The sequence below is a fragment of the Andrena cerasifolii genome, chromosome 2 (assembly GCF_050908995.1).
Source record: "Andrena cerasifolii isolate SP2316 chromosome 2, iyAndCera1_principal, whole genome shotgun sequence".
In the NCBI taxonomy this organism is placed as follows: domain Eukaryota; kingdom Metazoa; phylum Arthropoda; class Insecta; order Hymenoptera; family Andrenidae; genus Andrena; species Andrena cerasifolii.
The window spans coordinates 11366013-11392653 of NC_135119.1; the positions used below are offsets into that span (position 1 = coordinate 11366013).

The 26641-nt window shown below is 36.4% G+C and overlaps 4 protein-coding genes and 1 long non-coding RNA gene across 10 annotated transcripts in view; 3 read left to right on the top strand and 2 right to left on the bottom strand.

The window, feature by feature from the left end:
- The first annotated feature begins 87 nt into the window (after nt 1-87).
- On the top strand, nt 88-9533 carry Pak (serine/threonine-protein kinase PAK 3-like protein). Of its 3 annotated transcripts, none has more exons than XM_076807512.1 (9): nt 88-1149; nt 3034-3229; nt 4296-4464; nt 4559-4685; nt 4763-4880; nt 4960-5243; nt 5322-5817; nt 5910-6128; nt 6247-9533. In XM_076807512.1, exons 1-9 carry the CDS (start codon nt 1094-1096, stop codon nt 6328-6330), a joined length of 1749 nt encoding a protein of 582 aa, XP_076663627.1. In that variant the 5' UTR covers nt 88-1093; the 3' UTR covers nt 6331-9533. The 3 variants fall into 3 exon arrangements, with proteins under 3 accessions (XP_076663627.1, XP_076663628.1, XP_076663629.1); XM_076807513.1 differs by having other exon boundaries at nt 4772-4880; XM_076807514.1 differs by having other exon boundaries at nt 4775-4880.
- Nucleotides 9534-9638: 105 nt separating this feature from the next.
- Selr (methionine sulfoxide reductase SelR) lies at nt 9639-14933 on the bottom strand. 2 transcript variants are annotated; one of them, XM_076807537.1, is made up of 4 exons: nt 14756-14933; nt 13028-13127; nt 12239-12411; nt 9639-10473 (listed from the first exon to the last, which is right to left on the bottom strand). In XM_076807537.1, exons 1-4 carry the CDS (start codon nt 14841-14843, stop codon nt 10283-10285), a joined length of 552 nt encoding a protein of 183 aa, XP_076663652.1. In that variant the 5' UTR covers nt 14844-14933; the 3' UTR covers nt 9639-10282. The 2 variants fall into 2 exon arrangements, with proteins under 2 accessions (XP_076663652.1, XP_076663654.1); XM_076807539.1 differs by having other exon boundaries at nt 9639-10437; nt 14756-14929.
- LOC143366448 (uncharacterized) lies at nt 14074-14730 on the top strand. Its single transcript, XR_013084735.1, has 2 exons — nt 14074-14308; nt 14386-14730. It is a non-coding gene; the product is annotated as an uncharacterized LOC143366448 (long non-coding RNA).
- Nucleotides 14934-15629: 696 nt separating the features above from the next.
- On the top strand, nt 15630-20081 carry LOC143366429 (F-box-like/WD repeat-containing protein TBL1XR1). The gene is made up of 6 exons (XM_076807515.1): nt 15630-15819; nt 16116-16403; nt 17892-18238; nt 18565-18909; nt 18987-19355; nt 19435-20081. Exons 1-6 carry the CDS (start codon nt 15762-15764, stop codon nt 19564-19566), a joined length of 1539 nt encoding a protein of 512 aa, XP_076663630.1. The 5' UTR covers nt 15630-15761; the 3' UTR covers nt 19567-20081.
- Nucleotides 20082-20152: 71 nt separating this feature from the next.
- Nucleotides 20153-26641, bottom strand: part of Dh44 (corticotropin-releasing diuretic hormone 44) — a 58243-nt gene continuing 51754 nt past the window's right edge. For all 3 annotated transcript variants that reach the window (XM_076807535.1, XM_076807534.1, XM_076807536.1), the window contains 2 exons: nt 22934-23326; nt 20153-21939 (listed from right to left, as the gene is read on the bottom strand). In XM_076807535.1, the coding sequence (XP_076663650.1) occupies nt 21910-21939; nt 22934-23326 (423 nt within the window). In that variant the 3' untranslated portion in view covers nt 20153-21909. The remainder of the gene's footprint in view (nt 21940-22933; nt 23327-26641) is intronic.

Sequence of the window (26641 nt, forward strand, 5' to 3'; positions counted from 1 at the left end):
AGGACGAAGCGTGACAGCAGAAAGTAGAAAGAGAAGGAAGCAATTGGCAAAGTGGAAGAGAGAAAAGGAATGGGAAAGCGGGAGGGGGAGTGAACGGTGTTCCAATAGAAGCGCTGTGGCAGTGGTAGAGGACCGCGGCGGCGGCGGTGATTCAGACCCATTCAGGCTCCTTATCACCTCGAAAAGTCGTGGAGAAGGACCAGGGAGTGATTCGTCGACATCGGGCGTCGATTATATGTACGAGATGTGGTGCCATTGATAAGGCTTAGAGCGCCGCGTGGTTCCGCCTCCGCCGTGCCCGAACGCGGCACATCACGGACGTGTGGATAAAGCGGCGCCATATATACACCGATATACAATCGCGATTTTTTCTGTCGCGGCTGCCGAGAGAAGAGAAAAAGGGAGGAGTGAAACGCCGCGAGAAAGAACGAAAGAGAAATCTCGACGCTAAGGGAGGTCCATGCAGACCGCAGACGGCCGGCACTAAGTGAGAGGAAGAGAGAAGGCAAGAGATTCTTGGATGCGGTGCGGTATCGTATCCCTGCACCCGTGCGTGAATCACGCTTTGGAGGCGCTCGCCTGTCCCCCGTTCTCAAGTACACCCCGTGCTCGCGACACTCACCCAATCGAGAACGCAGCGAGTGCCCGTAACTGGACAAGAGCTTACGCGAGGATTACCGATTACCCTTTCGAAACTGTCACCCACGAGGAGGGGCAGCCCTGCTCCGTTTCATGCCGACCGCCGGCGATCGTCGAGTCTCCCCATCCACGCTCGTGACGCAGAGCCGGCGTTAGAAACTTTCGATCTGACATTGTCTACTGGATCCAGCAAAGGGGCACTGGCTTCTCCTTCGTAATATAAGTAAATGGATCTCAGAGTCTCGTGCCTCCAACGGACACCTCTGTGATCTTGTCAACATAAAGGATTCTCTATGTACTGTGATTTAAACACTAAGCCTTCTGAAATCTCTGCGTAACGTAAGCGAGAGAACCGTGGCAGGGAGCAACAGAGCCGAAAGAGCTTCTAAGTAAAGGCGCAGAGACGCGGCAACGTAGAATAGACTGGCAACAAAGAGACAAGGGCAGGGACAACATGTCAGATGAAGAAGATAAACCCCCCGCACCTCCCGTGCGACTTACTTCGAACAGGTAATTTAAGTCGCATTTATAGTACTGTACCCAACGCTCTGTAATTTGTTAATAATGATAATTCTGAAAGGGAAATACTTCGCTATTCGATGTTCGAGATACGCGTCGTAGCTGTGATCTACCCCTGTGATATTTAAACTTCAAATCATATATCTTCTTCTTCTTCTCTACGTATATAAAGGAAAACGTATGTTTTCCTGTTTGCTCACAACTCAGGAACTAATAGATCAATTTCGTTGCTGCATTTTTTAGAGGGTAGTACAATTCTCAGGGAAGGTTTAAGGCTATATATCATCTTGATATTACTAAATGGGACTGAGTAATAAGCAAAATAGTGAAGAGAGGCAGATAGACATTCTCTTACATGGCACCCACCGTTCCGTGCGCAAGAGATGCGCGTGACGGTTTCCCGCACAGTGGTGCGGATGGTTGAGAATCGCATCGTTTGTCAATACATGTATATAAAAGAAGTCCTGACTGACTCATTCACGCCCAGCTCAAACTGTTTAATCTAGGAACGTGAAATCTGGAAGGTACATTGTTTTCATGACGTAGGCGCCCATTAAGGAAGGATTTTTGGATATTCCGTCCCCAAAAGGGTGAAAAGGGGTAAAATGTATTTTCTCGGATTCCTTAATATCTGTTAGGTCCGATTAGATATCAACTTGGTTCTTACTTCCAAAGATTGACCACACAAATGCCTAAAAACCAATTTCAAGATTTTGCCCTAATCAACCGTTAAGGGGGTGGTGAGAAGGGATGAAATGTGTGTTCATGGAGTCTTTAATATCTCTTAGGCCCGAAGCGAAGCGCGGGTATATTTGCTAGTAGTGTACTAAAGTAACTTTTGCGCCATGCTCCGTAAGATGTTAAGAATTAATACGAGCGTATTATGTTATGCATTCTTATTACTTTCTTCGCAATATGCAGAGATCTGCGTCCCCTAAAAATAGAGGAACAGACACTAATTTAGTGGTTGCTAAAAATAAAATCCTACAGTTCAGATGCGATGACATTCTGATGTGGGAGACCATCCTTTTAAGTCTCTATATGTGGCGATGCTGGCATACCTTACAAGCAAAATATACAATATACTTTGTTCATAGCGTAACTCTTTATAAATCGCATACATTATTATTATATCGATACTTCCTATGTTTATAGATGCGGAATTTTCCTTACAAGTATAGGTGTACACAGATTAGGCATACCTCTTTATCTCTAGTAACATGTTATCCTAGTTTCTTCAGTAATCGACAGAGGAATTAGTTTGTAGTTGTTATCTATGTAGAAAATCTGTTAGAACTATAGATTCCAACTGAAGTAAATAACGGATCAATTTTAATAGACATACATATATCTATAAATTAATCAGTCTTAGGATATTCAGGTTTTCAGTGAAAAAAATTCTGAAGGACTGTGATACTATGTATTGTACCAATCTTGAATTATAATTAATATTTGTCTTTTTTGCATTTGAATAAACGTAAAAAGCCATTGGAAAATTAATACAAAGACAAAAGAAAAGAGATAAAAGTAAAAGAAGGGTAAAAAAATTATGGATTTACCATTGTATAGAAAATTCATTGTTATTCTGAGTTAATCCTGATATTATTAAGATTGAAAGCCAAGTAAACCGTGGGAGGACATACTCCGTTTGAAGTCACTGGTTCTTGACATGCTTAATTGTATGTAAATAGCTTATTGTAGTTTAATATACTGAGTGTTTTAGAAACGACTGATTTGTGGACTTATATTTATTAGAACTTTTTTGTTATATTAAATAGTTGCTTAATGATCCTGCATAGACCATGGAAGGTAAATGTACAAAGAAGCGATAGTCTTTCTATATACTGGATTAATCGTAGATTAAATATGTTCCAGAGGTGAATCAGCACCCAATTTACCAGTGGACATGCGTCCATTGCCTAAAGAACCCGATTCCGATGAACGTAAGAAAAAGACGTTGAAAAGCAAAATGAAGGTAAAAGAGAACAAGGACAAGCCCAACATTAGTTATCCCACTAATTTTGAACATACGGTACATGTTGGGTTCGACGCAGTTACTGGTGAATTTACGGTAAGTTTTATGTTGTTCGCAATTTGTTACTATTGTTCAAAGTGCACTCGCTTCCTGCTTTGCTATTATACAACGGTACGGAGTATCCAAATAAACATTATGGAATGCAGGAATAAAGAATTCTTTGCTCCAATACATTACTGGTTGCATAATCCATCCCGAAGCTCGTAGAATTAATTCATTTACTAAATAAATATCTGTTCGCAGATTATAACACACCTTTAATATGTGTCATAATCTAAATTAAAGTTTCCAGCAGTTGTCATCCTTTGTAACACATAATATTTATTCCATAAAGGGTTGAGAAACGAAAATAGAATAAATTGTAGTGGCAGGAAATTCGTAATGATCGATGACTTGTGAAATACGTAAAGTTATACAGACAGCTAGTAATGTATTAGTAAACAGTAATGTCAAGAACTTATCGTTTATAAGAAACATATGATTCAGATGGATTTTCCGTACCTGAAAGAAGTTAAATTTTCATCACTTGTTCACACGTGTATGGACATTGTGGAAAAGTAATTTGGTAATTTGTCTGATGCTTCTTATACCTATTATTTTTTCACATGAAAAACTAACTAGACACGTATTTCTTTCAAGCTGCCAATAAAAGTAAGTAACTTCAAATGACCACAGAAATAGTTTGCCTGTATTGTTTATTATACATACACTTGATTTAACTGTTTGTTTTCGTTGCGATTAACAGAATTTCAGTTGTTATCCTTCATTTGATATTTAGGGTTTATTATAGACATTATTATAGACTACAGGCATAGCTGCTTCAGTAGACTAATACACGCTTTAGTCAACGTTGCATTCGATATTATTGCTTTCTTGCAAAATGAAATTTAACATTGGTTTGAGTGCTTATAAGGTCATACTGTTTCTTCCGCATACCAATTGGATTCACAAGTATTTTACATTTGCACGACGCTCTCTTAGTTTCAGAAACTTTGAGAATCATATCTATTTGAATAATACATCCTGTATTACTTATTTCGCCCCCGAATTCGTATGAACGGCATTAATGACGCTTGTTTTGAAACATCATTTCTTATCCTAGGGAATGCCGGAAGCTTGGGCACGGCTACTTATGTCTAGCAACATAAGTAAACAAGAACAGAAGAAAAATCCACAAGCCGTATTAGATGTTTTGAACTGGTATGATAGTAGCAGTAAAGAAACAAAGGGTTCCAAATATATGACAACTACAAAAATGGTTGGGGTTGTTGGTAAGTTTACCACACGTCGTTAATTCGCATCGTAAATATCATAATTCATTATGCGTACATTAGTAGATTAACAATATCAAATGTTATCTTTCAGCTCCCATCGAAAGAGCAAGTAGTCCCAGAAGCATGGGCATAGGCATTGGGACTGGAGTAGGGAATATCCGTGGTCAAGCAATGTCACAAGCTTCTGGAAGCTCTCATTCGCAACATTCACTCAGCAGGTGAGTCATTTACACTTTTTAACTTGTACTCGTTGCGTGTGTCTTTCAATATTCGCTGAGAAACAATAACATTACAGAGTAAGTAGCAGTAGTCCAAGCAGTACACCGACAGACGCTTGTGCAACCAGTTCTGAACAGGAAGACGAGCCTCCACCACCGCCAATCTCTGCTAGACCGGAACGAACAAAATCAATCGTGAGTAATACCCCTTGCGCGATAGAGTTCAGAACTTTTGTTACTTACGTGCGTTAAAAAATACAATTGTTTGCAACAGTATACGAAGCCCATCGAAGAAGAAACACCACCGTCATTAACTACCACGTTAGGTTCACCTCAACGAAATGGAACGCCGCAACAACCGCATCAATCACAGTTGGACAGGAACAAGAATCAAGCGGCCCCCACATCAACGACAACTGATCAAACAAGACCAGCGCAGAGTGATAAAGCCAGGAAGAAAAAGATGTCGGACGACGAAATATTAGAGAAACTAAGAACAATTGTAAGTGTAGGGGATCCTAATAGAAAGTACACCAAAATGGAAAAGATAGGGCAAGGGTAAGTTATAATATCATAAACCCTTATTTAAGAACACTCCGTTGGAATATATAAACACTTTGGCCGTTCACGTTTTAGTGCTTCGGGAACGGTGTACACAGCAATCGAGACATCAACAGGGATGGAAGTCGCGATAAAACAAATGAATCTTTCGCAACAACCAAAGAAAGAGTTGATAATAAATGAGATATTAGTTATGCGGGAGAACAAGCACCCGAATGTTGTAAATTACTTGGATAGTTACCTTGTAGGAGAAGAATTGTGGGTAGTTATGGAATATTTGCCTGGTGGTAGTTTGACAGATGTTGTAACTGAAACTTGTATGGATGAGGGTCAAATAGCAGCAGTGTGTAGAGAAGTCTTACAAGCTTTGGAGTTCCTGCATTGTAATCAAGTTATACACAGAGATATTAAATCTGATAATATACTGCTTGGATTAGACGGTGGAGTGAAACTAACAGATTTTGGATTTTGTGCACAAATCTCGCCGGAACAGAGTAAACGAACTACTATGGTTGGTACACCATATTGGATGGCACCAGAAGTAGTTACAAGAAAACAGTATGGTCCAAAGGTATGCATATGTCCCAGAATAAGCGCGAGACGTGTATGTAGTACGTGCGTCACTTGTCATTGTGAGATTTATGTTTGAATTTAAACCCACAGGTTGATATTTGGTCGTTGGGTATCATGGCTATTGAAATGATAGAAGGAGAGCCACCGTATTTAAACGAGAATCCACTGAGAGCATTATATTTGATCGCAACAAATGGGAAGCCAGAAATTAAGGAGAAAGATAAACTATCGGGAATTTTTCAAGATTTCTTAGATCAGTGTTTAGAAGTCGAAGTGGAGAAACGATCGGCGGCTTCAGATCTACTCAAGGTAATTTTAATATATATATAACGATAGAAAAGTACGAAATACATTCTCTGCGTGTTAGGTGTGTGTTAGAGAATGAAAGGAATTTTAATGACACGTGTACTTTTATGGTAAATTGCAGCACCCTTTTCTGAAACTAGCAAGGCCACTTGCTTCTTTAACACCTTTAATAATGGCAGCAAAGGAGGCTGCTAAAGGTCATTAAAAGAGTGGTGTTTGTGGTTGCGCAGCATGATCACAAAAGAATAAGAAATAATTTTGCAAGAAAATAATGAATCACCCTCCCAAAACGGAACGGCACAATAATTCAATAATATATAATAAATAATGAATAAACATATATAAATATATAAACATATATATGTGTATATATATATTCATTCATATATACATATATATATAGATCATAGATAGATAGAACTTATCCGATACCTTTGAGAAGTATCGGGAAATGGTTTCAAAGTTTTTAAATTGCTCGATTCTCGCATGTTGCGAGGAAACAAAGTTAAATCAGAAGAACTGTGAACGATCTGACGGCAGAAATCTTGCATTCCTCGATAAATTTTTATTGGCCGCGAAGAGCTCGCTATGTCTTATTTAAATAGTTTTCAAAGAGAAGAGTAAATTGTACGAGTGGGTCGTTGCCTGAAGAGCTCTTCTGCCAATATCGAATTGCTACCGAGGATTTCCAAGCGACTGTCAGTTATTTTCTAAAGATATAAAGCTAGTATTACTGACTCTAAAATTGAAGAATCAGAGTTAGCTACAAACATACATTATTTATAGCGAAAACCTTATTAGATAATACCATAAACAAATGTGAACAAGTACATAGGACCTATTCTAATACATTATTATGGTTTGACAAGAAATCGTAGAAAAAGAAAATTGGTCTTCGTGTCAGACTTATATTTTTTGAACGAAGTTAACGGAGAGCAGAGCAATATGTTTTCAGTCTTTGGTCTGTCAGTACGACGTAGATATATATATATATATATCTATATATATATATTGCCTAACTTGTTTTAAACGTTCTCAAGAGTCGCGTTCTTGTCACATGGATGTTAGGGGACTTCATTACGTTGTATTCAGTTAAAGTTTTTAATAGATCCTTTTTAAATATTCGGACATTGCAATGTTTGCATTACGTTAATGTGTATATAGTGCAGAAAATTGATTTCACGTATAGCGAACTTTATGATCAATTTAATGCGTGCGAGTCTAATTTAAAAGCTATTCATTTGTAACTGTAAGATACAAGATAAGTACTTTTTCTCATTTGCGTGGCTGATGAGACACGTCGAGACATTGGCCCTGTCACTAAAATATATTAGCTATAAGAACATCTTTCTATGGACGAGAGATGTCCAGTTACGTGTGTTCTCCGATACAGGTCAAGCATAGTATGCCTTCGACGTGTCTCGCGAACAGTGAACGGATGATCGACGAAATTTTAAAACAAGGTTCAGATATAGGAGCATTTCGTGACACTATAAAGTGCCTGTCTTGTCATGTTTAGAGACGTGAAAAAACTCGCGCTAGATTCCTTCTAATCTTGAACCATCGATGGAATAATTTAATATTTTGTTTAAAGCTAGCAGGAAACAAAGCATACGAGATGCTACATACAATTCAACAGAGAGAGAAAGAGAGAGAGAGAAAAAAAAGTATACATAAATTTACGTTAACGATTGTATAAGACAAGATTTCTATATGGTTGTACTACATTAAACCTAATAATTAATGTCTTTCCTAATTATATTATACCTTAAACATATTGTATTACTGAGAACAAAACGTTGAACACTTTAGTTTAAGGAGTACAGACTTTCAGACTTGTCATTTTTATTCTTTTTCATGTTTATGGTACGTGAGAGTTTATCGCAAAGTACTGCTAACGGATGCCACGTGAAAATATAATAGGTATCCAAGAAGTTAACGATATATTGCATAGGAAACGAAAATAAGAAAACGAAGGAAAATATACATTATTTGGTGAAGAAAATTGTAAATGAAATAATGTATTCATTATTCACTAAGTTTATTGTTTTCGTAATACTATTATTAAAAAGCCTGATTAGTTCGTCTTTTTTTTTTCTTCTTTTTTTTATAATAATGTCTAATTATACTTGACAGACGAAGCAGCTCAGTTTGTATCGCGCTTGCGCCTGAATTAGGAGCTGCATGCTGAAGGGTAAATGTGTTTACCTGTAAAGAATCAGGGACTACTATACTTATAATTGTATAAAATTTGACTCAGTATTTCGTGAAAATGAGCTGTTGCATTATTCCGTTTCAGCATGCACTCTAAGCTATTCAGGTGTTGTGAGCAACGTTAGAAGGTATAGAGAACAAAATAACTGTGCACGTCTAGTATTAATGAAAATGCGTTTATGTAAGGGAAATGTGCGATCCAGGGTCAAAATTGACGTTAACTCGATCAGAGATTCTGAAACGAGGTCCTGCATTTTCACAAATGTCTTTAGAAAAGAATCAACGTCCATTTTACGTAACTACATTATCGCGGCAGTTATTTAAGCAATATTTTAGCTACAGCAGCTATTTATAAGATTTATTTTTACTCGCGAGTCGGGTGAAGTTGAATGCAAAGTTTACTTGTCCATATTTTGAGATGTTAAGTACGAGCATCATAGGCAATGATCGGGCACGCAAATGTTCCGAGATTAGATTCGTTGTTCGTCAAATAAAACAGAAGTACAAAAGCTGTATCAGTATGCCTTGCTGTAATAAAAATAAGCGCTGTTTGCAAAATCGAAGCAATCGTTATTATTTTAATACCGAAGGGCGCATCGTAATGAATATACCGCACCAAATGAAACTCTCGATAGAAAATGTGGACAAGTGAACATTTTTTTTCTTTGCATCTACGAAACTCTACTACCGTTCCAAGTGCATTTATGTACTTCCGTAAGAAACGTATTATTGTCAGTTTAGAACTGTAAAAATAGGTTCCTACACAGATCAGGTTAAGCATGTATACGCATCTTTTCAACAATTTTTTACGATGTTTTTGAAAATGCTTTGCGATCTCAATAAAAAAGAAAGAAATCAGGCCTAGTGACGAAGCCGTTATATTATTTACATATTTTATTACAGTTTTCAGCTTCCGATTTTGAATAAAAATTTCCATTTTAAGCTGTATCTCTTTGTATAAAATTGGTATTTATTGTCGCAGGGGAATGTTTAGTGAAAATCTGGTTTCTCAGGAAAGCTAATATTTAACTTAACAGTGTCGAATTTAACGAAGTGGAGGAAAGCAGAAAATGGATAATGAATTATTGTAAAAATAATGCCTAGAATTTGCGTATATATTGTACTGTAACACCTCTTAGTTTGTTTTGAAACGTTACAATATAAGGAAACATTTTATAACAAAAAAAAAGAAAACTGTTCTTCCAATGAGATCCTTCCTCCCACTGTAATACCAATTGTTAAATGGGATTTTATAAACAAATTGAAGTTTGCGTAAACTTAATGCAGAAGTCACATTTCTTTTCTTTTAAAAGATGAAGGGTTATATACAAGAAACAGATACAACACCTTGTTATATCGAGACAAATAAATAGTAACCATTATTTACATATTATGCCCATTATGTATAACATGAAAAAATAATAGAATGTTTTTATAAATTATTTCTTGTACATTTTACATTACTTTGTTAGGTCTTACATTTTACACACGCTAAATGTAGTATCTTAAATCCATTTAGAGTGTATTTACAGAATTGCAGCTATCCTAAAAGATTACAATATTGCAAAAAATCATTACGACATTCTTTATCGCTATATTATGTGTAAATACACGTAGTTGGTCTGAAATAGGAAATCTATGCGTCACAACGAATGGAAATAAGCTTAGAGTTGATGGCGCGTTTACAGGAAAATTGTTCGCAGTAAATGTAGAATATTACATTCAGATATTGGTAATAATATCTAACGTAAGAATATTTGTCGCTATTATTATTAGCACTTCTTTCAACGAGTAACAAAATTCTAAGTCACAGTAGCAAGATACAATGTATATTATCATATGGAGTCAGCATTTGTTAAAAAATATAAACATTTCTCGGTACAACTTAAATCACTTTCTAAACATCTCGCGTATCCTACCAAAAAGCTTGGTTCCTGCTAGTTTCATGATGTTGTTTTCTTCTCCTCCCCTGCTGGATGGAAGGTAATGGACGCTGAGTTGATGCAGAAGCGCTTCCGCGTCGGCTTTGGGCCGTCGTTGAACACGTGCCCCAAATGTGAGCCGCACTTCGAACAGGTCACTTCGGTCCGCACCATATCTGGGTTTGCGATCAGCAGTAGTAGATTTCCACCAACTGTGCGTCAATTGTAGACGCAGTTTTCGTGTGTCAATGGTGAGAGTGAAGTGGTGGTAGCGGAGCGATAGGAATACAAAGGAAATAGAATAATAGAGTGTGATTAAACACAGACCGACACCTTTCTTTGTGCACTTTTTAAATGCTTTCCAGTAATAGCAGCACCAAAAGAAGTGAATGAAGTTAATAGAAGCAGTAGTTTAATTGCACTAAGTATTAGAAGCTCCGGTCTAAAGAACATTATTAAAGGAACTAAAGAAGTTCGAATGAAAATCATCCTTTTCAAATAATATGTAAACGAAAGGAGATAGCTACACGTTCGGATTGATACCAGTAATTTTGTTCCTCGCTTTGTTCATCCATCGCAGATCTCTCCAAATTCCCTTTCCATATCTAATCACTGTTTTCTTAACGAATGCCAGAGTTCAAACATTTATTGACATCTTGAACAATGTTAATCTACTTAATTACACACTTTTAATGGCATTATTTGAAAAAGTATTAATTCATTAATACTTTTAATTATTAATTATTAAAAAGAATTTAATTCATGATTTAATTCTAATTTTCATAATAATAATCTTTGTAGTACTGCGAATAGGCTGCTTTAATTATTGTATATTCTTGAACGTAACATATCCACCAAAGATATTCAACGAGCTAAATACATTTGTTACTCAGTAACCAGTAAAAAAAAACAATTAATTTTGAACAGAAAGTGTAGAGTAACTCAAATTTGAAATTTATTGAAATCCGTTCAAGTTTCAAACAATTCCTTTTATGATATTTTAGATATTTCAGAATATCTATAATCTACGCAAAACACAACTTTAAACCCCAAATTATAAAAGTAGTAGTCTCATTAAAATCATGACATTATACGAAGCAGAAGCTACGTGTTAAAAACTATCATACGATAAAACGGCAAGAAATGTTAATCTTTTGTCTTCTATACATGAAAGAGAGAAATTATTTTTAATGTACAGTAATGATCTTAGTTTCGTAAAACAGATGACATAAGTCTAATACAATCACACTCTAAGCATTTTAACATGCAAGGTAGAGGATACGAGGAATATTGTCTTCCATATATGTAAGAAGGTTCCGTTAGTAGCACCCAACATTTGTCTTGTAAATCAGAAGTATACGATTATCGAAACATTCCTCTCTTACTGTTTTCGTACACTTATTATTTACAAAAGCCATACAGGGCGCTAATAACACGAACGCCCTGTACAATAGTAGAAATATCATGTAATTATAGTGCATATTTATGTAGTTAGACTGTATCTGAGATAAAACGTTCATAACAATGACAAAGTTAATCAAATTCTTATGTAGCAATGATGCTTATCATGAGGAACAACTTTAACAGCTGTAAATATAATACTCTAACAATACATGTTCGTGATATTCAGTAAATGTAATAAGAGTCGAATAAAATGAAATAATATATAAATTGCGGAAGGCTTGGGAATGATAGAACTGAATGTCTGGGAAAGGTTTTGTGATCGTATGAATAGTAGGGTGAAAAGTGAAGAGTATTTAGAAAATGGTAAACAGATAAAACTCTAACATTCGTGTCTTCCAATTACTACTCAGTTTAAAGTAAAATTTACGCTAAAGAGTTTATCTGTATACCAATTTAAGCAGATACTTTTAATGAATGTAAAATTATACAAGTAATGAATACTGTGTTATTGTACTAAAAATCCGAGCATAATTCTAGAAAAAATTATTCAGTATAATCCATATATTTCTTTACCGTGAGTGGTATCTTTGGTTAATTTCACTCGTCCCTGATCCAATACTTCATTGAATGCAGGCCAACCACAGCCGCTGTCGTACTTTGTATCGGAGGAGAATAATTCTTGGTCACAAACTAAACATGTATACGTGCCTTTTTCGTATAACTTGTTGTAGCAACCAGTAAATGGCCTGCGTAAAGAAACAGAAATCAGAGGAAGTAGATGGAACCGAGGAGAAAGTTAATTATGAACATGTACACTTTATTTTTAAACCACTCGGTCATGACGCAAAGTCAAGCCAACACATGCTCTTGAAAAAGTTATTTTGGTCGCGCGTCGCCTAAAACTACATCGGTTTCCACCATATGGAAAATATTTTTGGACAATTGCACCACAAGTGTTAGATATAATTCGCTTCAAGCTATGTGGCCAGGATTTTGATAATATAATGTTATAATGTAGATACTGTAGAAATAAGAAGCAAATAAAATTCGGTAAAATGCACCAGCTATTTATAATTGTAGTCACGATCGCACGCGCACGAAAATAAATTATGAATAAGTTCTACGTGATGTGTTAATGAAACACACAATCGGCATTTCATCTTTTCTCGAAAATTCGAAGTTCCAGACCTGTGCTCGTTATGCGTGTAGAATTATACAGAGTTTATTACGAATGGAAATTTTATACTGCCATAAATTATTTTTCTATGCAAGAATTAAGTGGTACCGTATACAAAGCAAGAACGATTCGATGTACGCCTAAATGGTTCGATGGTAAAAAAATTAAATTCACGTCACGCATACCTTTCAGTGCCCTTTTCCTGTGTGACGTGCCACTGCATTGGCGTCAAACGCTTCTTTAACTCCTCTTTGTCGATTTCTACCGTCATTCTTCTACACGTGCCTTAGAACAGCAAGTTAAAAAGAACGTGGAATCAAATAGCAGATTCCAATAACATGAAAAACAACACGGACCGTCTTGCCGCGCTTTCCTCGCAACTATGCAACTATACGGCAAAGAGAACAGAAGCGGCACTGCCGCCTGTTCCTTTGAGGCATGGATGATCAGATTTCGTGACCTTGAGCCAGCCAATCAGCTTCTTCGGCCAACAAATTTGATAATTATGCATTTGTAATAACACGCGGGTTCTACTCTATAAAATAAAATTAGGTAACACGCGAACGGAATACCAACATTTTTACCGACAATATCTTTTAAAAAATGTAAATAAAAATGGATACATGAATAATATGAATGTTCGAAGCACGAGTCCATTTTAATACTAAATGTACACATATCTATCAGTTATCGAAGAGTTGAGTGTTCGGTGTAATAAGAAAATTGAGGAATACTATCGCGTACCGATAATCATTAATTCAGCATACCAGATATCAAACACTTTTGTAAGAAATTTTTTGTTAATTGGTATGTCGTGTACATAATAAGTATTGCGTGTTTAAAAGAAGAACTGCAAACCGTGCAAAATGCGCCGGTCACACTTTCTATACTCATCAGTCAATGATAAATGTATTATTATGATAAACTACACTTTAATTTACGAACAGAATTATTCAGACTACTTTTACGGAATACAATTTTTTCCTTTTTTGAAGGCTTTAGTGTTCTTAATTACGTTCAATGGCGTCCGGAAACTTTTTTCCAGGGGGGAGGGGGGCAACTTTGGGTGATGGTAAAGAAAAATATACCCCTCTTTTTTTAACCCATTTTATAGTGCCAATTTAATTGCAAATTTAAACCCGAAATTAAAAAATATTCCCCTTTTTAATATAAACTTAATAAAGATCAGTTTTGAAAAATAAGCAAATTTTTTTTCTCAAAATCCAGGGGGGGGGGGCAACTGCTCCTTTTGCACCCCTCCCCCCCCCCCCGGACGCCAATGGTTACGTTAAAATTCGTATTTCTTTTGACATAAAATGGTAAGTAGAAATAATTGTACCAAATAGCGAGTAATTGAGGATGCTGTACGAATAGAGCTTTCGAAAGTTTCTAATTAGTACTAGTAGAGTTAGACAGTTACTGTACAGCTAGATGAAATTAGTAATTGTATATTGTAAGATTAACTGGTAAGCGATGTTGATAATTGAGGTCTCGATTATACCATCATACGCTATATAGATAAAATCGAATAAATTATTTTCAGTCATAACAGATTTATGAACAGATAAATAATTAGATATCTACACAATGTAACGCATGTAATACACGATTTTAAGATAATTTCAAATACCAGAAACACGGAAGAATTTTTTAAATGATACGGAATCTGTGATGGCGTTATTAGGGACAAGTTAGGGCAAGTAAACAGTGACAGAGTATGTAAGCAGATGTTTTCGGAACGCAGACGTGAAGAATTTATTAAACGATTAGAAACCCACCTCTACGTCTTAAAACACAATGCAACATATTAAAATTACAATCACCATCTGTATTGCCTTTTTTATAAAGACTAACCTTGTATCAATAAATCAATTCATCCTAACCAACGTTTGAGGTTGCGGCGCAATACAAACCTCTTTGAAGAATTGAATTCGTTGTAAGTATCGCCGACTGTCGCAGACGCATCGACAAATTTCTATAAACTGTGTACATTATCGACATGTTCGACACTTTTAATAGTAACTGTGTAATGGCCCTTGTAACAGCGTTTAGAAATTATTTTTAACCGAAGACTCGTCCAATTGACAGAGCATTGCGTACAGTGTTTTAAAAGGTTTTTACATTGTGCATACACAACTGCATATTTGTAATTTGGTAATAGTGAGCAATTTGATCGGTATCTCCGATATTTTTCACACTTCAATACATTGAAAAGGGTATTTGAAAAGGCAAAATATGATTAAAAAATGTCGCAAATAATTATACGTGCCTTTAATTTTACATTAAAACTAAACCTAACCCAAACCGCATGTTGAATTTTGTCATTTGTATGTTGTATTTTGCGATTAAGTATGAAAAGTATGAAACTTAAATTGAGCAGTTATCTAGAACAAATAATGCGAGCATTTTATTAATAAACATTAAATTAAACTTTTTTCCAACTATTTACTGTTTACCTCCTTTCGCTTAATTTGCGTTTACAAAGTATTTAGTTTTAGTTTTAATCTAAAATTAAAAGTACTTATAATTTTTTGCGACATTTATTTTAATAATATTTTGCCTTTTAAAGAAGCCGCTTTCATCATATTAAATATACGAAAAAAATCGGAGGTACCGACCAAATTGCTCGCTATTCCAACACTAGAATTAATCCCATCGAATTTATCCCTTTCCCTTAATTCCTTTACACGATTGCAAAATAAGACGGAGCCACGTCAAAATTGGGCACGATGCATCTTTTTCGAACACACCACTGTTCGTACTTTGTAACCAATGGTAATGCCTTGCGTGCAAAGTGGCTGTGTTCTTTTTCTGCAGCGGCCTCGACGCGGCAAATCTCGGCGTCGGACGTGAATCTACGCGATTTTTGGCGCAACTTCCAATAAATATGTTGTGCTAGTGCCGTGAACGCTAAGAACGATGAGCTTCTCTAGCGATGAAGTGAATTTCTTGGTTTACCGATACCTTCAAGAATCCGGTACGGTCTTTCAAGTATTTCCTAACCTCTGTTCAGAAGAATTCACAGCAACGTTTGAATTCCTATTGTTTATACACGACCATTTCTTACATAATGCATACATTTTTGTTATAGGATTTGTCGCAATTAGTAAAGTGCTTATTAACTCGTGATTCATTAAGGTGTATAGGTTAAATGTTACAGGGATAGTGAATTGTTTAGATGCACCTCACAGTTTATCCGTGATTCCGTTATTGTATCGTATATTTCTGAAGATCCACCTTGAAGTTAGTATTCACGCATTCTTTCTGTTATAGGATTCCAGCATTCAGCATATACATTTGGTATAGAATCGCATATATCGCAAAGTAATATAAACGGAGCATTAGTACCACCAGCAGCGCTTTTGTCGATTCTTCAGAAAGGGCTACAGTACACGGAGGCTGAGATATCTATAGGCGAAGATGGCACTGAGCAGAGAATGGTGGAATCCTTGTCCCTTATAGATGCCGTCATGCCAGATGTGGTCGCATCCAGGCAGAATCAAATTAATCAGCAGAAACAACAGGTGAAAACCGAAGTGCAAGATACAAATGGGGGAGAAGGTAATTTGACCAGTTATTTGAATTCGTTTCTTTTCCATTAATTCGATATCCTGGTACACCCTGGTTTATGAAACTATATGCATTTTATAGACCTCTTTATCACACCAGGTAAATTAAAGGACTGCTATAGTTTTTGGACTTGTTGGGAGCCGAAATTTTTTATTATATCAGTTGTATTAAAGTATAGGATTTGGTAATTTTCATCGGCGAGTTACAGAGTACATTTTGGTTTGGTTTCGCTGAAACATGCACTGAGATGGTAAAAATGAAGCTCATTGTTAAAGATGCAACATGTCCGTGAACTAGGAGCAAACAATACAGTAATGTCCCTCAAAGTGCAACTGGATTGGCATCCAAGTGTCACGTTTTGCGGAACGCTGGCACTCTTCCTTGCCTGTGATTGCTCGAGTTTGGATCACGCCGGAATCCATATTTATTTCAATAGTCGAGAGGGACTGAAGTTTATATAATTTTTATTTTATAGCATTGCAAAGATTGTTAATGAATTGGTGAGATCTTTCTGATCGAAATGAGTCGAAATACTGTAGAAATCGGACTAATTTAGGATTATTAATAACTAGCTTAAAGTACCTAATTACGCAATATTTGGTCCAGATCGGTTAAAAAAAATTGAGATAAAAAGTATCGTATATGTTTTTCCCGTTCCTAGACTACATGTATACCAAATTTCAGACAGATCCGTTGCGTAGTTGCGACGTGATTGAGTAACAAACGTCCAAACATTCAAACACACTTTCGCATTTATTATATTAGTAGGATTAGGAACAAATGCACTCCAATGCAGCATCGTAAAAAATTCTAGAAATCCTCCGATTTATACCACACGTGGCCTTATTTTGACCAGACAGTTCACGTCAGTCCGTTTTGGATCCTTCCACTGTGATAAAACTAAAACTATAGAAATTTCATTTTTCATAGACCAGAGCGCTGACTTAGCATTTGCTGAATTGAACGTCATATGCTGGCGGGTTCGCTGACTCGTTCGCACGAGCAGATTCCAAGAAATGATGGGGATAAGCAAAGTCTCGTTACACGGAGTACTTTGAGCTGCATTTTGATAGATATTGCTCTATTATCAGTGTACAGCACGGGGAGAAACTTCTCTGTGCAGCAGTACATCGAATGTATAAAATAACTTTAGCTCATCTGAGCCATTGGTTCTCGAAAAGTGTTTTGGAAAGTCATTGTGAATTTTAAATTCTCTTACTCTGCGACTTTAATATTATTCCATAAAGAGAAGTCAAGGAGAATCAGATTCGATTTATCTTTCTACCACGGTGAACTCAGCGTTAGAGAGAAACTCCGCGTTATTTAAACGTAACAGAGCACCGTCATGTTCTAAAATAACTCTGTGTGAAAAACTTGGACAAAAAGTTTATTGCGAAATTTACCTTTTCACAGGAATTCGCCCGCTGTTCGTGTGTTACAAATTACATCCTATGTTTAATTCAATCAATCTGTTTACAGTGGTTACCTCCAATGAAGGTGTAGGGACAAATGATAGAGGAGGAGATAGAACAGAAATGGAAGTGGACGAACAGCAACAAGGCACTGGCGCAGGGTCTAATGCCAGCGCTGTTGAAATTCCAGCGAGTAAAGCTACAAAGTTACAAGGCCACGAATCGGAAGTTTTCATATGTGCATGGAATCCAACAACGGACCTTTTGGCATCTGGTTCGGGAGATAGCACAGCCCGTATTTGGGACATGTCCGATAACTCTCAAGCTCCGAACCAACTTGTTCTTCGTCATTGCATACAGAAGGGTGGTACCGAAGTACCAAGCAACAAAGATGTTACTTCGTTAGACTGGAAGGTACGATAACTGGTTCACCCCTATACCAGGGGTGTCGAACTAGCGGCTCGCGAGCCGCAGTGGCTCCTTCTCCTCTTCGCCTGCTCCGTAGAGCCGTAGGAGAACGGCCCCCTCCACACCTACTTCACTCTGATGAATTTCTCCTCCGGGTGCCGTGCTCTCTCCCTGCTGGGCCTCGTGCAACGCCTGGAGAAAAATAAGTGGGGGAACCGGCTGACCGGGGGCCCGACTCGCGCGTCTCTCAGAGTGGGGAAGTTCGATACTCCTGACCTATACGTATACGATTCTAGTGGGAAAAAATGGTGAAATTTTGTTCTCCTTTCTAGTGCGATGGTACCTTACTAGCAACAGGAAGTTACGATGGTTATGCACGAATTTGGACAACAGCTGGAAAATTAGCTTCTACTTTAGGTCAACATAAGGGTCCAATTTTTGCATTAAAGTGGAACAAACGTGGAAACTATATACTGAGTGCCGGTGTCGATAAAACAACGATCATATGGGACGCAGAGAGTGGACAGTGTACGCAACAGTTTAGTTTTCATTGTGCACCTGCCTTGGATGTTGATTGGCAATCGAATACTTCATTCGCTAGTTGCTCCACGGATCAGTGTATTCACGTGTGCAAACTTAATTTTGATAAACCGATCAAGAGCTTCCAAGGACACACGGTAAGCGGACGAAAATAATCAATGAAATATTCATTTGTCTAAGAGAGTAATATGTTTGCTTTCTTTGTTAATCGTAGAATGAAGTTAACGCTATTAAGTGGGACCCACAAGGGAATTTACTGGCTAGTTGTTCGGATGATATGAGCCTTAAGATTTGGTCCATGAAACAGGATACGTGGGTACACGACCTCCAAGCTCACAGCAAAGAAATATACACAATTAAATGGTCGCCCACTGGACCTGGGACTCACAATCCAAACATGAACTTAACTTTAGCTAGTGCATCATTCGATTCGACAGTAAGGTTATGGGATGTAGAGAGAGGTGCATGTATACACACACTCACGAAACATACAGAACCAGTGTACAGCGTAGCATTTAGTCCAGATGGTAAATTTCTTGCTAGCGGAAGTTTTGACAAATGTGTTCATATTTGGTCTACGCAGGTAAGACAGTCATTTGTATATTACTTTGTCACTTTCCAAATAACTTGACAAGTGTCTTACCTTACATTTAATTGCGCAGAGTGGTCAATTGGTGCACAGTTACAGAGGTACGGGTGGAATTTTTGAAGTGTGTTGGAACAGTAGAGGGGATAAGGTTGGTGCTTCTGCATCCGATGGCAGCGTGTTTGTTCTTGACCTTCGTAAACTGTGATCGCAATCGTATAGTAGACTATATCTCATTTCGCAAATTTATTACGGTTCCAAGTTACCTTCAGTACGTCTTATTTTTACCACGGTTCATCTTTCTGTTTCTCAAAATACTAGCCATGTTTTACACTTGTCTGAACTATTTGTGCTTGTTGAACATAGTTTGAAAGAGTATTAATTATTTATAAGTGGGACTGAAATGATTCAATAGCCTATGTGTCAAGAGAATTTCAACGTGAATACGAAGCAAATGATGTGGCTTTTCTTTAATTATCTTACCGAGATTTTGTTGAAAAAAAAAGCTAGAAAAAGTATTGTACATTAATATTTTCAATTGTGACACTCTGAACAGTGAAGCAATTTGACAGACATTATATTTCCAGAGAAATAAAAATACGATCCTCATTCGCTAGAAGTGAATGGGGTACATGTTGTAATTGTAATAATAATAATACTAAGTATTATATAAATATCGGTAATAAGTAAGAAAAGAATAAACTTTTTTAAAGAACAGTACAACGATATGGCTTATTTTTATCATATTGCGTGATATTTTAGTGCACGGAGAGTGGCGAAAGTAGAACAGCGAGTCTATTTTAAATGAAATTTATTTCACTTTACCTACGTATTGTGCAATTTAATTTATCAAAATAAAAGTATTAAATTGAAAATAAATAGTGTTGTACAATTTCATTAAATAAATAACTTAAGCCTACATGGTGCATAGTATTTTTAAAATTCATACACATTTCTTTCAAATTACGAGTTACATGTATAATACAACATATAAATAATTATAATATACAGTTATATATCTACTTCCTAACATTAACGTAAACATCAGAAGCGTTAACATTTGTTTTATCGCTACGTTGTAAATTTTCTAATGTGTTCTTAAGATAATTATCGAGATCGTTTGTAAATTAGTGTTGAGTGTATAGGTGGAAAGACGATTCGAAAAACGAAATCAGAAGTGGATAAATTAGATAGAATAATTAAGCGGCTTTTAAAGTAGAATATAATAAATATTACGCTCGAGGATATTTATTTCTCTTATAGGTGTAACATGGCATAGAAACATTTAAGACTAAAGCTGGAATAATTGGAAAACAAGTCAGGCTTCGATGTGTTACGCAGACATAAATGTAATCCTTAGAGACAAGCGTTTTAAACACGGTGTGTGTATTAGTTTACAACATATACAAAAAGAATCATTCAGAGTCTGATCATATTGAGTAGTCGTTCGTAATACAGTATCTCTTTGGTATACCGACTGACTGGGACACAGCCCATTTAATTAACAGGTGACTTTTTAACAGTATTATTGATATCAAGTTAGGTACACAAATGCAAACAGCATCCAACAAAATGAAAGATGATTCCTTTAAAAGAGATCAGCTGTAGACATTTTCTTGGAAGGTATATACTATTAATTACATTCAGTTTCTGAAAACAAAGCTGTTGACTTGCGTATCAAAATAATTACAGTTGCTTCAAGCGCGTCCCTCGCGAACAATGATTAATAAAAATAGTGCACACGGATGTGCATACAGTTCAAGAAATGTTTACTGCCTTGTGAACAGGGACCATTTCATATTATTATTTAAAGTTTCTGCATTTGACTTCAACGGTGAAATATTTTTACCTTCGAATAATTGCAATAAAATTTCTTGCAGTGTTTCTGTCATTACGCTCTCATAACTTAATATTAATATGACGAAAGATCCACGGGAAGGCACACCCAAAGCTGCACATTGGATGCTTCGCGTGGAAGTTACTGATCAGGCAGATTTGAGAAGATCACAACGCATAATACTGTTTTGTTTCACGATGTTGCTGAAGTGAAAAGGAAGAAATAGTAAATAAATACGACACGTGGTTTAAGCTTTAGTATCGGATCCCTGTGGATACCGAGTTCTTAGCTATAAACTGTGCCACTTTCATCACGCTAGTTCTATTGTCTTCCTTTTCCGATTATCATAAAATTAGACTAGTTAAAAACGGTTAGAACTTAAAAAGAGAATACTGATACATTCTGTTTCTTGAATTTCCCGTTTCACTGGAAACTATTCGCGCGCTGTACTATTTTTACTTTAGGCTTGACACGTAAATAACTAGCAGGTAGGTAATATTTAATGGATGAAAAAAATGATTAAATTATGGACTCTGCACGGCCACAAAACGTATAAACATATGCGTGTATACATATATGTATATATATATATATATATATGATAAAACCTGAGGAATATGAGGAATAATAGGTAAACTATATGATAATTTTGGCTTGTCAGATAAAAAACCGTAATATAGCGACCGTTGATAGATCCTTCGTTTCTCGAGTCGATTACAGTAAACGTTGCTCGTTTCCTTCCACCTAGAAACAAGCGTAACGAAAATACAGATTTTGATAAATTGCATTGAAGTACCTTAAATCACTATTATACATCGTTGCGAGACTCTTCGATGTATGGAAATTAGTGGAACAGTCGTTTACATTTCAAAGTGCAAAGCCATGAAAAATAAATTTAATCAAGTTCTTCGAATATAAGCTTGTCCAGGCATCACATATTAGGGATCGTCCTTAAATTACATAAGGCTTTTGGGGAGGGGGTCGCGAATTTCTTACGTTTTCTTACAGGAAAGGGGAGTCAGGTAGCGTCTTACGTAATATTTTTTAATCTAATTTTCAATAAATACAAATTCTATCATTAATGTTCCAGAAAAGTAGTTTCAGTTTAAATTTCGCGAAACCGAGTTAAATAAATTATATAAACCTTTAAAAGAATTTTAATAACTGAAAAAATTCAACGTAAAATATATTACGTAAGGAAGGGGTTGCAATATCAAATCTTACGAATTCTTATACTGGGGGCGGGAGGGGGTAAGAAATCGCGAAAATTACCCTTACGTAATTTAAGGACGTCCCCTTAATTAAGACTGTACATCACATCAGACTGAAATGGTTTTTCCTATAAGCAGTTACATGGGATTATTGTGCCACTGTTTCAAATTATATTCTCTCGTTGAATGTTTCGCGAGGAAAAACAGACTAATGTAAAAAAAAAAAATAGAAAGTCTTTATTTGAAAGTATTCGGTGCAATACTATTTTTTTTTTATAAAAGTAGTTTGAAATAAACTTAGTAGTTCTATTTAGTAATACTCATTTTTCTCTTCTCGAGAATTTTCCTCTAATCCAGTTGCATTCGAACGCGCGGTATTTACAAAAAGTGCAAAGAAATTCTAAATGCTGTACGTATGCTTTCCAACAGCGCACAGAAGTGGCTGCGCACTTTCTCTACAGACTCGACCGTTGTTCCTCGCCGGCAATGCTATCATATTAAGAGGAACGTTTCATCGAAATAATTACCCTTCGCGTCTGGTCGTCTTGTCTTTCTCGAAAAACGGAATCATTCGCCTCAAGCCAGTCCTGCAATCTTCCAGAGATCCTCTCCGGCATTGCGCCTCGGTCGTGAGAGTTCTCTTTACGCTCGATCGCGAGCTCGATCCCGTTTCTCGGTTTCGAGGCGATCGGTTTAGGTAAAACCCCGTTGTAAAACGGTAAGGATCTCTTGCCAATGGTCTCCAAGATCCGCCGGTTGGCATCGATCTGTCTTTGGTCCTGCAGCGCCTTGCGTCGCGCCAGCTCCAGTAAAACTCTCTGTCGGAGGACGTCCAGAGAATTGACGATCGACAGAGATCCGATTCGTTTGGTCCGGATCACCGTGGATCCAGGGTCGTTACCCGAGTCGAACATTTCGTTCTGAAAAATCACAGAATTCATATTGTTTTCAAGTGAAAAATTGTGGCATCAGGCTGACTTAAGTTATACAGGGTGCTCCACGGAACTGGGCCAGGCTAGAGCTTTAAAATGGTGAAAGAGAAAATAAAGTTTCATCAGGCAAATTTAAATGGTCTCGGATGGTGCATGTTTTCTAGACTACCTGTATTAATTCTCAATAAAAAAGTACTTTGTAAGTTAATGTTAAGGTAATGTTGCAGCTGTGGATGAGGGATAAATTGAAGGGGCAAGAATTTTGAGAACAATTCTCTTTTGTTAAAGAACCGGGGTTTATTTCGAGTTTTATTCATCAGATCATGCTTTGTTTTTATAATATGGTGAGGGCTGTTAAGGCAAATTCTTTTGTTCATAATTCGTATAGGAAGAGGAAAGCAGCATGTAAAGGGTGATGCCTCCTTCTGTGACACTAAATTCGGCTATTCTTAGGGATCTGTTATGATTAGCAGATGTGAAATTTTTTGGATTCATTGTTTTACTAGTTATAACTAAATAGTTGCTTTTGAGGATCTTGAATATTTTCTGTGCGCGTTTGATACAGAGTAGAAAATCAATCGAAAGTGGATATGGGGAAGGAGTTGCCTAAGAGATCGAAATAATGTTAAATAAGCATTAAAAACGCATGCCAATATCGTGAATGATATATGAAATCTAAATGAAAGAGGCAAAAGTAAATTTCAGTTATAGCTTTAATAAAATATTGTACAAAGGGTAAGGAAAATGTAAGATGCAACAATACAAAATATTAATAACACATTGTCAAAGTGAACATGAAAATCTATGAAGTTGCAGAATGATGTTTTTTTTTACTAGTCCTTTATCTCTAAATAAATATAAATCATTTCGTTTGAAACAGATCCGAGGAGAATATAATCTTCTTCTTCGTTGCTCTTCTAAATTCTGTTAAGTACTTCATAAGTACTTTCGATCGTTCATTCCTTGGTCATTTTTCAACCGAATGAATATTTTATGTTTCATTCCGTCTGTTACGTTAGTACTTTTCGAAACAGTTTCTAAAGAGCTTTTTCGTAGAAAGTTATGACGTTTCGAATTATTATCTGAGTAGTACACTTTAAACTCAAAATTACTTCACCGTTACATTTCTCAACCTCGGGAAATTTTATGTTACATAAAAGATTTCAAAACTTTTGCTTAATACAACGTAAAATATGTATAGGTAGTACACTTGGTTCTTGGCCCACTGAACGTATCCCAGTGTAACACCGCCTAAGTGCAACTTGACCTAACAGTAACGCATCATAATGTTTTCTAATAAATAATAATAATCATAATTAAATTGCGTGATATCGGTATTGAACTGTGTTCAAATTCAGCGTAAAAATTGTGGAAATACAGTACGTAAATAGGAATGAGGAAGAAATGTTGCGTAGCAATTCTTACAGCAAGTAAAAAATGTAAATAATATGGCGGAGATGATAGATGAGGTAAATTACAATATTTTCGTTTAAACTTGTATTTCAGTCCTTATGCTTTCGCTGTCTTTTAATCTTAATATATAAAGCAGAAAGTGTTTGTGTGTTTATCTGTCGCCTAAAAACTTTCGAACGGTAAACTCTGGGGTCACGCAATGTGCCCCACCTCATTATGCCTAGCTAATTCAGACGAATGTGACTATTTTCACAAAAAGAAAGCCTATATAAAATTTTTTTTTATAAAATCAGAATCTAAATTCGGGCGAAGCCGACTAGTAAAACTAGTACTTCATAGGAAGATGAGAAATAATGATTTAGAATAGTGTTTAAAAACATTTATTTGCGACAATTTGTGCTTGAAATTAAACAAAACCCAGATTTGTATGAAATAGGAATTTCATTATTTTTTATTTCAAAGGCGGATGAAAAATGAATGGCTTAGTTTAGCTATTTAGATATTTATTTTCAGTCTTTTAATCTCATCTTAGCTTAATGATATATGGAATTATATAGAAATGCAAAATATGAAAATAAAATGTACAAAGTAATCAAAGATGAAGAAGTTGAAGTGAACCTATTAATTGCGTAAATCCGAAATTAAACTGACAGAGATGTCGAAAAAATAATTAATAAAAAGAAATTTTCTACTTGTGGAGAAATTCGAAATAAAATCGTTACACGATTCGTAAAGTGATCACGTTTCAAGAATGCCAGTTATTAACAGGGGTGTCAAAATTAACATTTTGAAATAGATACTATCAAGGAAATTATCAGATAGTTATTAATATAACAATGATATATAACAACTAAAAGTTCCCTCTTCTGATTTCTACAAAAAATATGTCGGTATAGTTGGGCTCTGCTCTGCCCCCCCCACCCTGCACTCCCATAAAAACGTTAATAGATTTAATTAAAGCACTACCTAATATATTATTTTCACGTATTGAAAATACGAACTGTGTGTACATACTTTCACATCGTGTAACGACATCCAAGGCAAAATTATTATTATTACACGAACGTTTCTAGTGACGTCGGGATTATCGGCTGAATTCATTCGTTCTAACGAGAAACGCAAATGTAATTAATCTGCAATTCCTTTTAGCACGCTGCGCAGTGATTTTGCCAGATTAAATTTCAACCTATTCGTTTAGATTTGCGAGGTTCTTTCGAACTCGTATATTCGGTTGAACCCCATGTAAAAACGAAACTATTCTTATACGATCCACGCGTCAGCTTTTACGGGGCTCTTAATTTTTGCTTTCTCGGATAAAAAACCGACAGTTCCTTTGGAACGGAGGAAAAAAGTGGCCGTGTAGACATGCTCTTTCCCCCAGAAATGTGTATTTACGGCCGGTGTCTTAAATAGAATAATGCAAAGGGGTCATCGAATCGGGGCATTACACGTTACAACGAAACCATTATTCTATACCCCGAAGGATATTATCCTTTAAAATTCCCTCGTAAACTTTCTCCACGTGCCGGCGCTGGTGTAATAAAGAAGCGAAACGCGAGATATAACAAATGCAATTCAACACGTCGTCATACAGAACGGTGATATCAGGAATAATTGTTAAGGGTATCGTGCGAACGTTAAAATAGAGAACGTATGTACGAGATATGCGCGCGTAACCATCCATCAAAATGATTAAGTGGGCCGCGGTATTCACGTGCTCCTGCGAACAAGAAAAATAGAATCTCGCACTACTGAATTCTTATCGCGAATAATATCGTCGTCCCTCGCGTTGGTAGTTAACGCGCAAAAAAGGAAAAGAGTGGTGAAAGACTCGTACATTAATTTAAAACAGTTAACGTACATCGAGAGCTGCAATTGCACGTTCACGAC

Bases quoted from the DNA above. Each gene is read 5' to 3' on its own strand.
- Pak (XM_076807512.1), top strand. From the start codon at position 1,094: ATGTCAGATGAAGAAGATAAACCCCCCGCACCTCCCGTGCGACTTACT. The intron at 3,230-4,295 runs GTAAGTTTTATG...TTCTTATCCTAG, and splicing joins CAGTTACTGGTGAATTTACG to GGAATGCCGGAAGCTTGGGC. The intron at 4,465-4,558 runs GTAAGTTTACCA...GTTATCTTTCAG, and splicing joins AAAAATGGTTGGGGTTGTTG to CTCCCATCGAAAGAGCAAGT.
- Selr (XM_076807537.1), bottom strand. From the start codon at position 14,843: ATGTCGATAATGTACACAGTTTATAGAAATTTGTCGATGCGTCTGCGA. The intron at 12,412-13,027 runs GTATGCGTGACG...TTCTTTACGCAG, and splicing joins CAGGAAAAGGGCACTGAAAG to GCCATTTACTGGTTGCTACA. The intron at 10,474-12,238 runs GTAAAGAAATAT...ATTGACGCACAG, and splicing joins AACCAAAGATACCACTCACG to TTGGTGGAAATCTACTACTG.
- LOC143366429 (XM_076807515.1), top strand. From the start codon at position 15,762: ATGAGCTTCTCTAGCGATGAAGTGAATTTCTTGGTTTACCGATACCTT. The intron at 16,404-17,891 runs GTAATTTGACCA...ATCTGTTTACAG, and splicing joins AGATACAAATGGGGGAGAAG to TGGTTACCTCCAATGAAGGT. The intron at 18,239-18,564 runs GTACGATAACTG...TCTCCTTTCTAG, and splicing joins TTACTTCGTTAGACTGGAAG to TGCGATGGTACCTTACTAGC.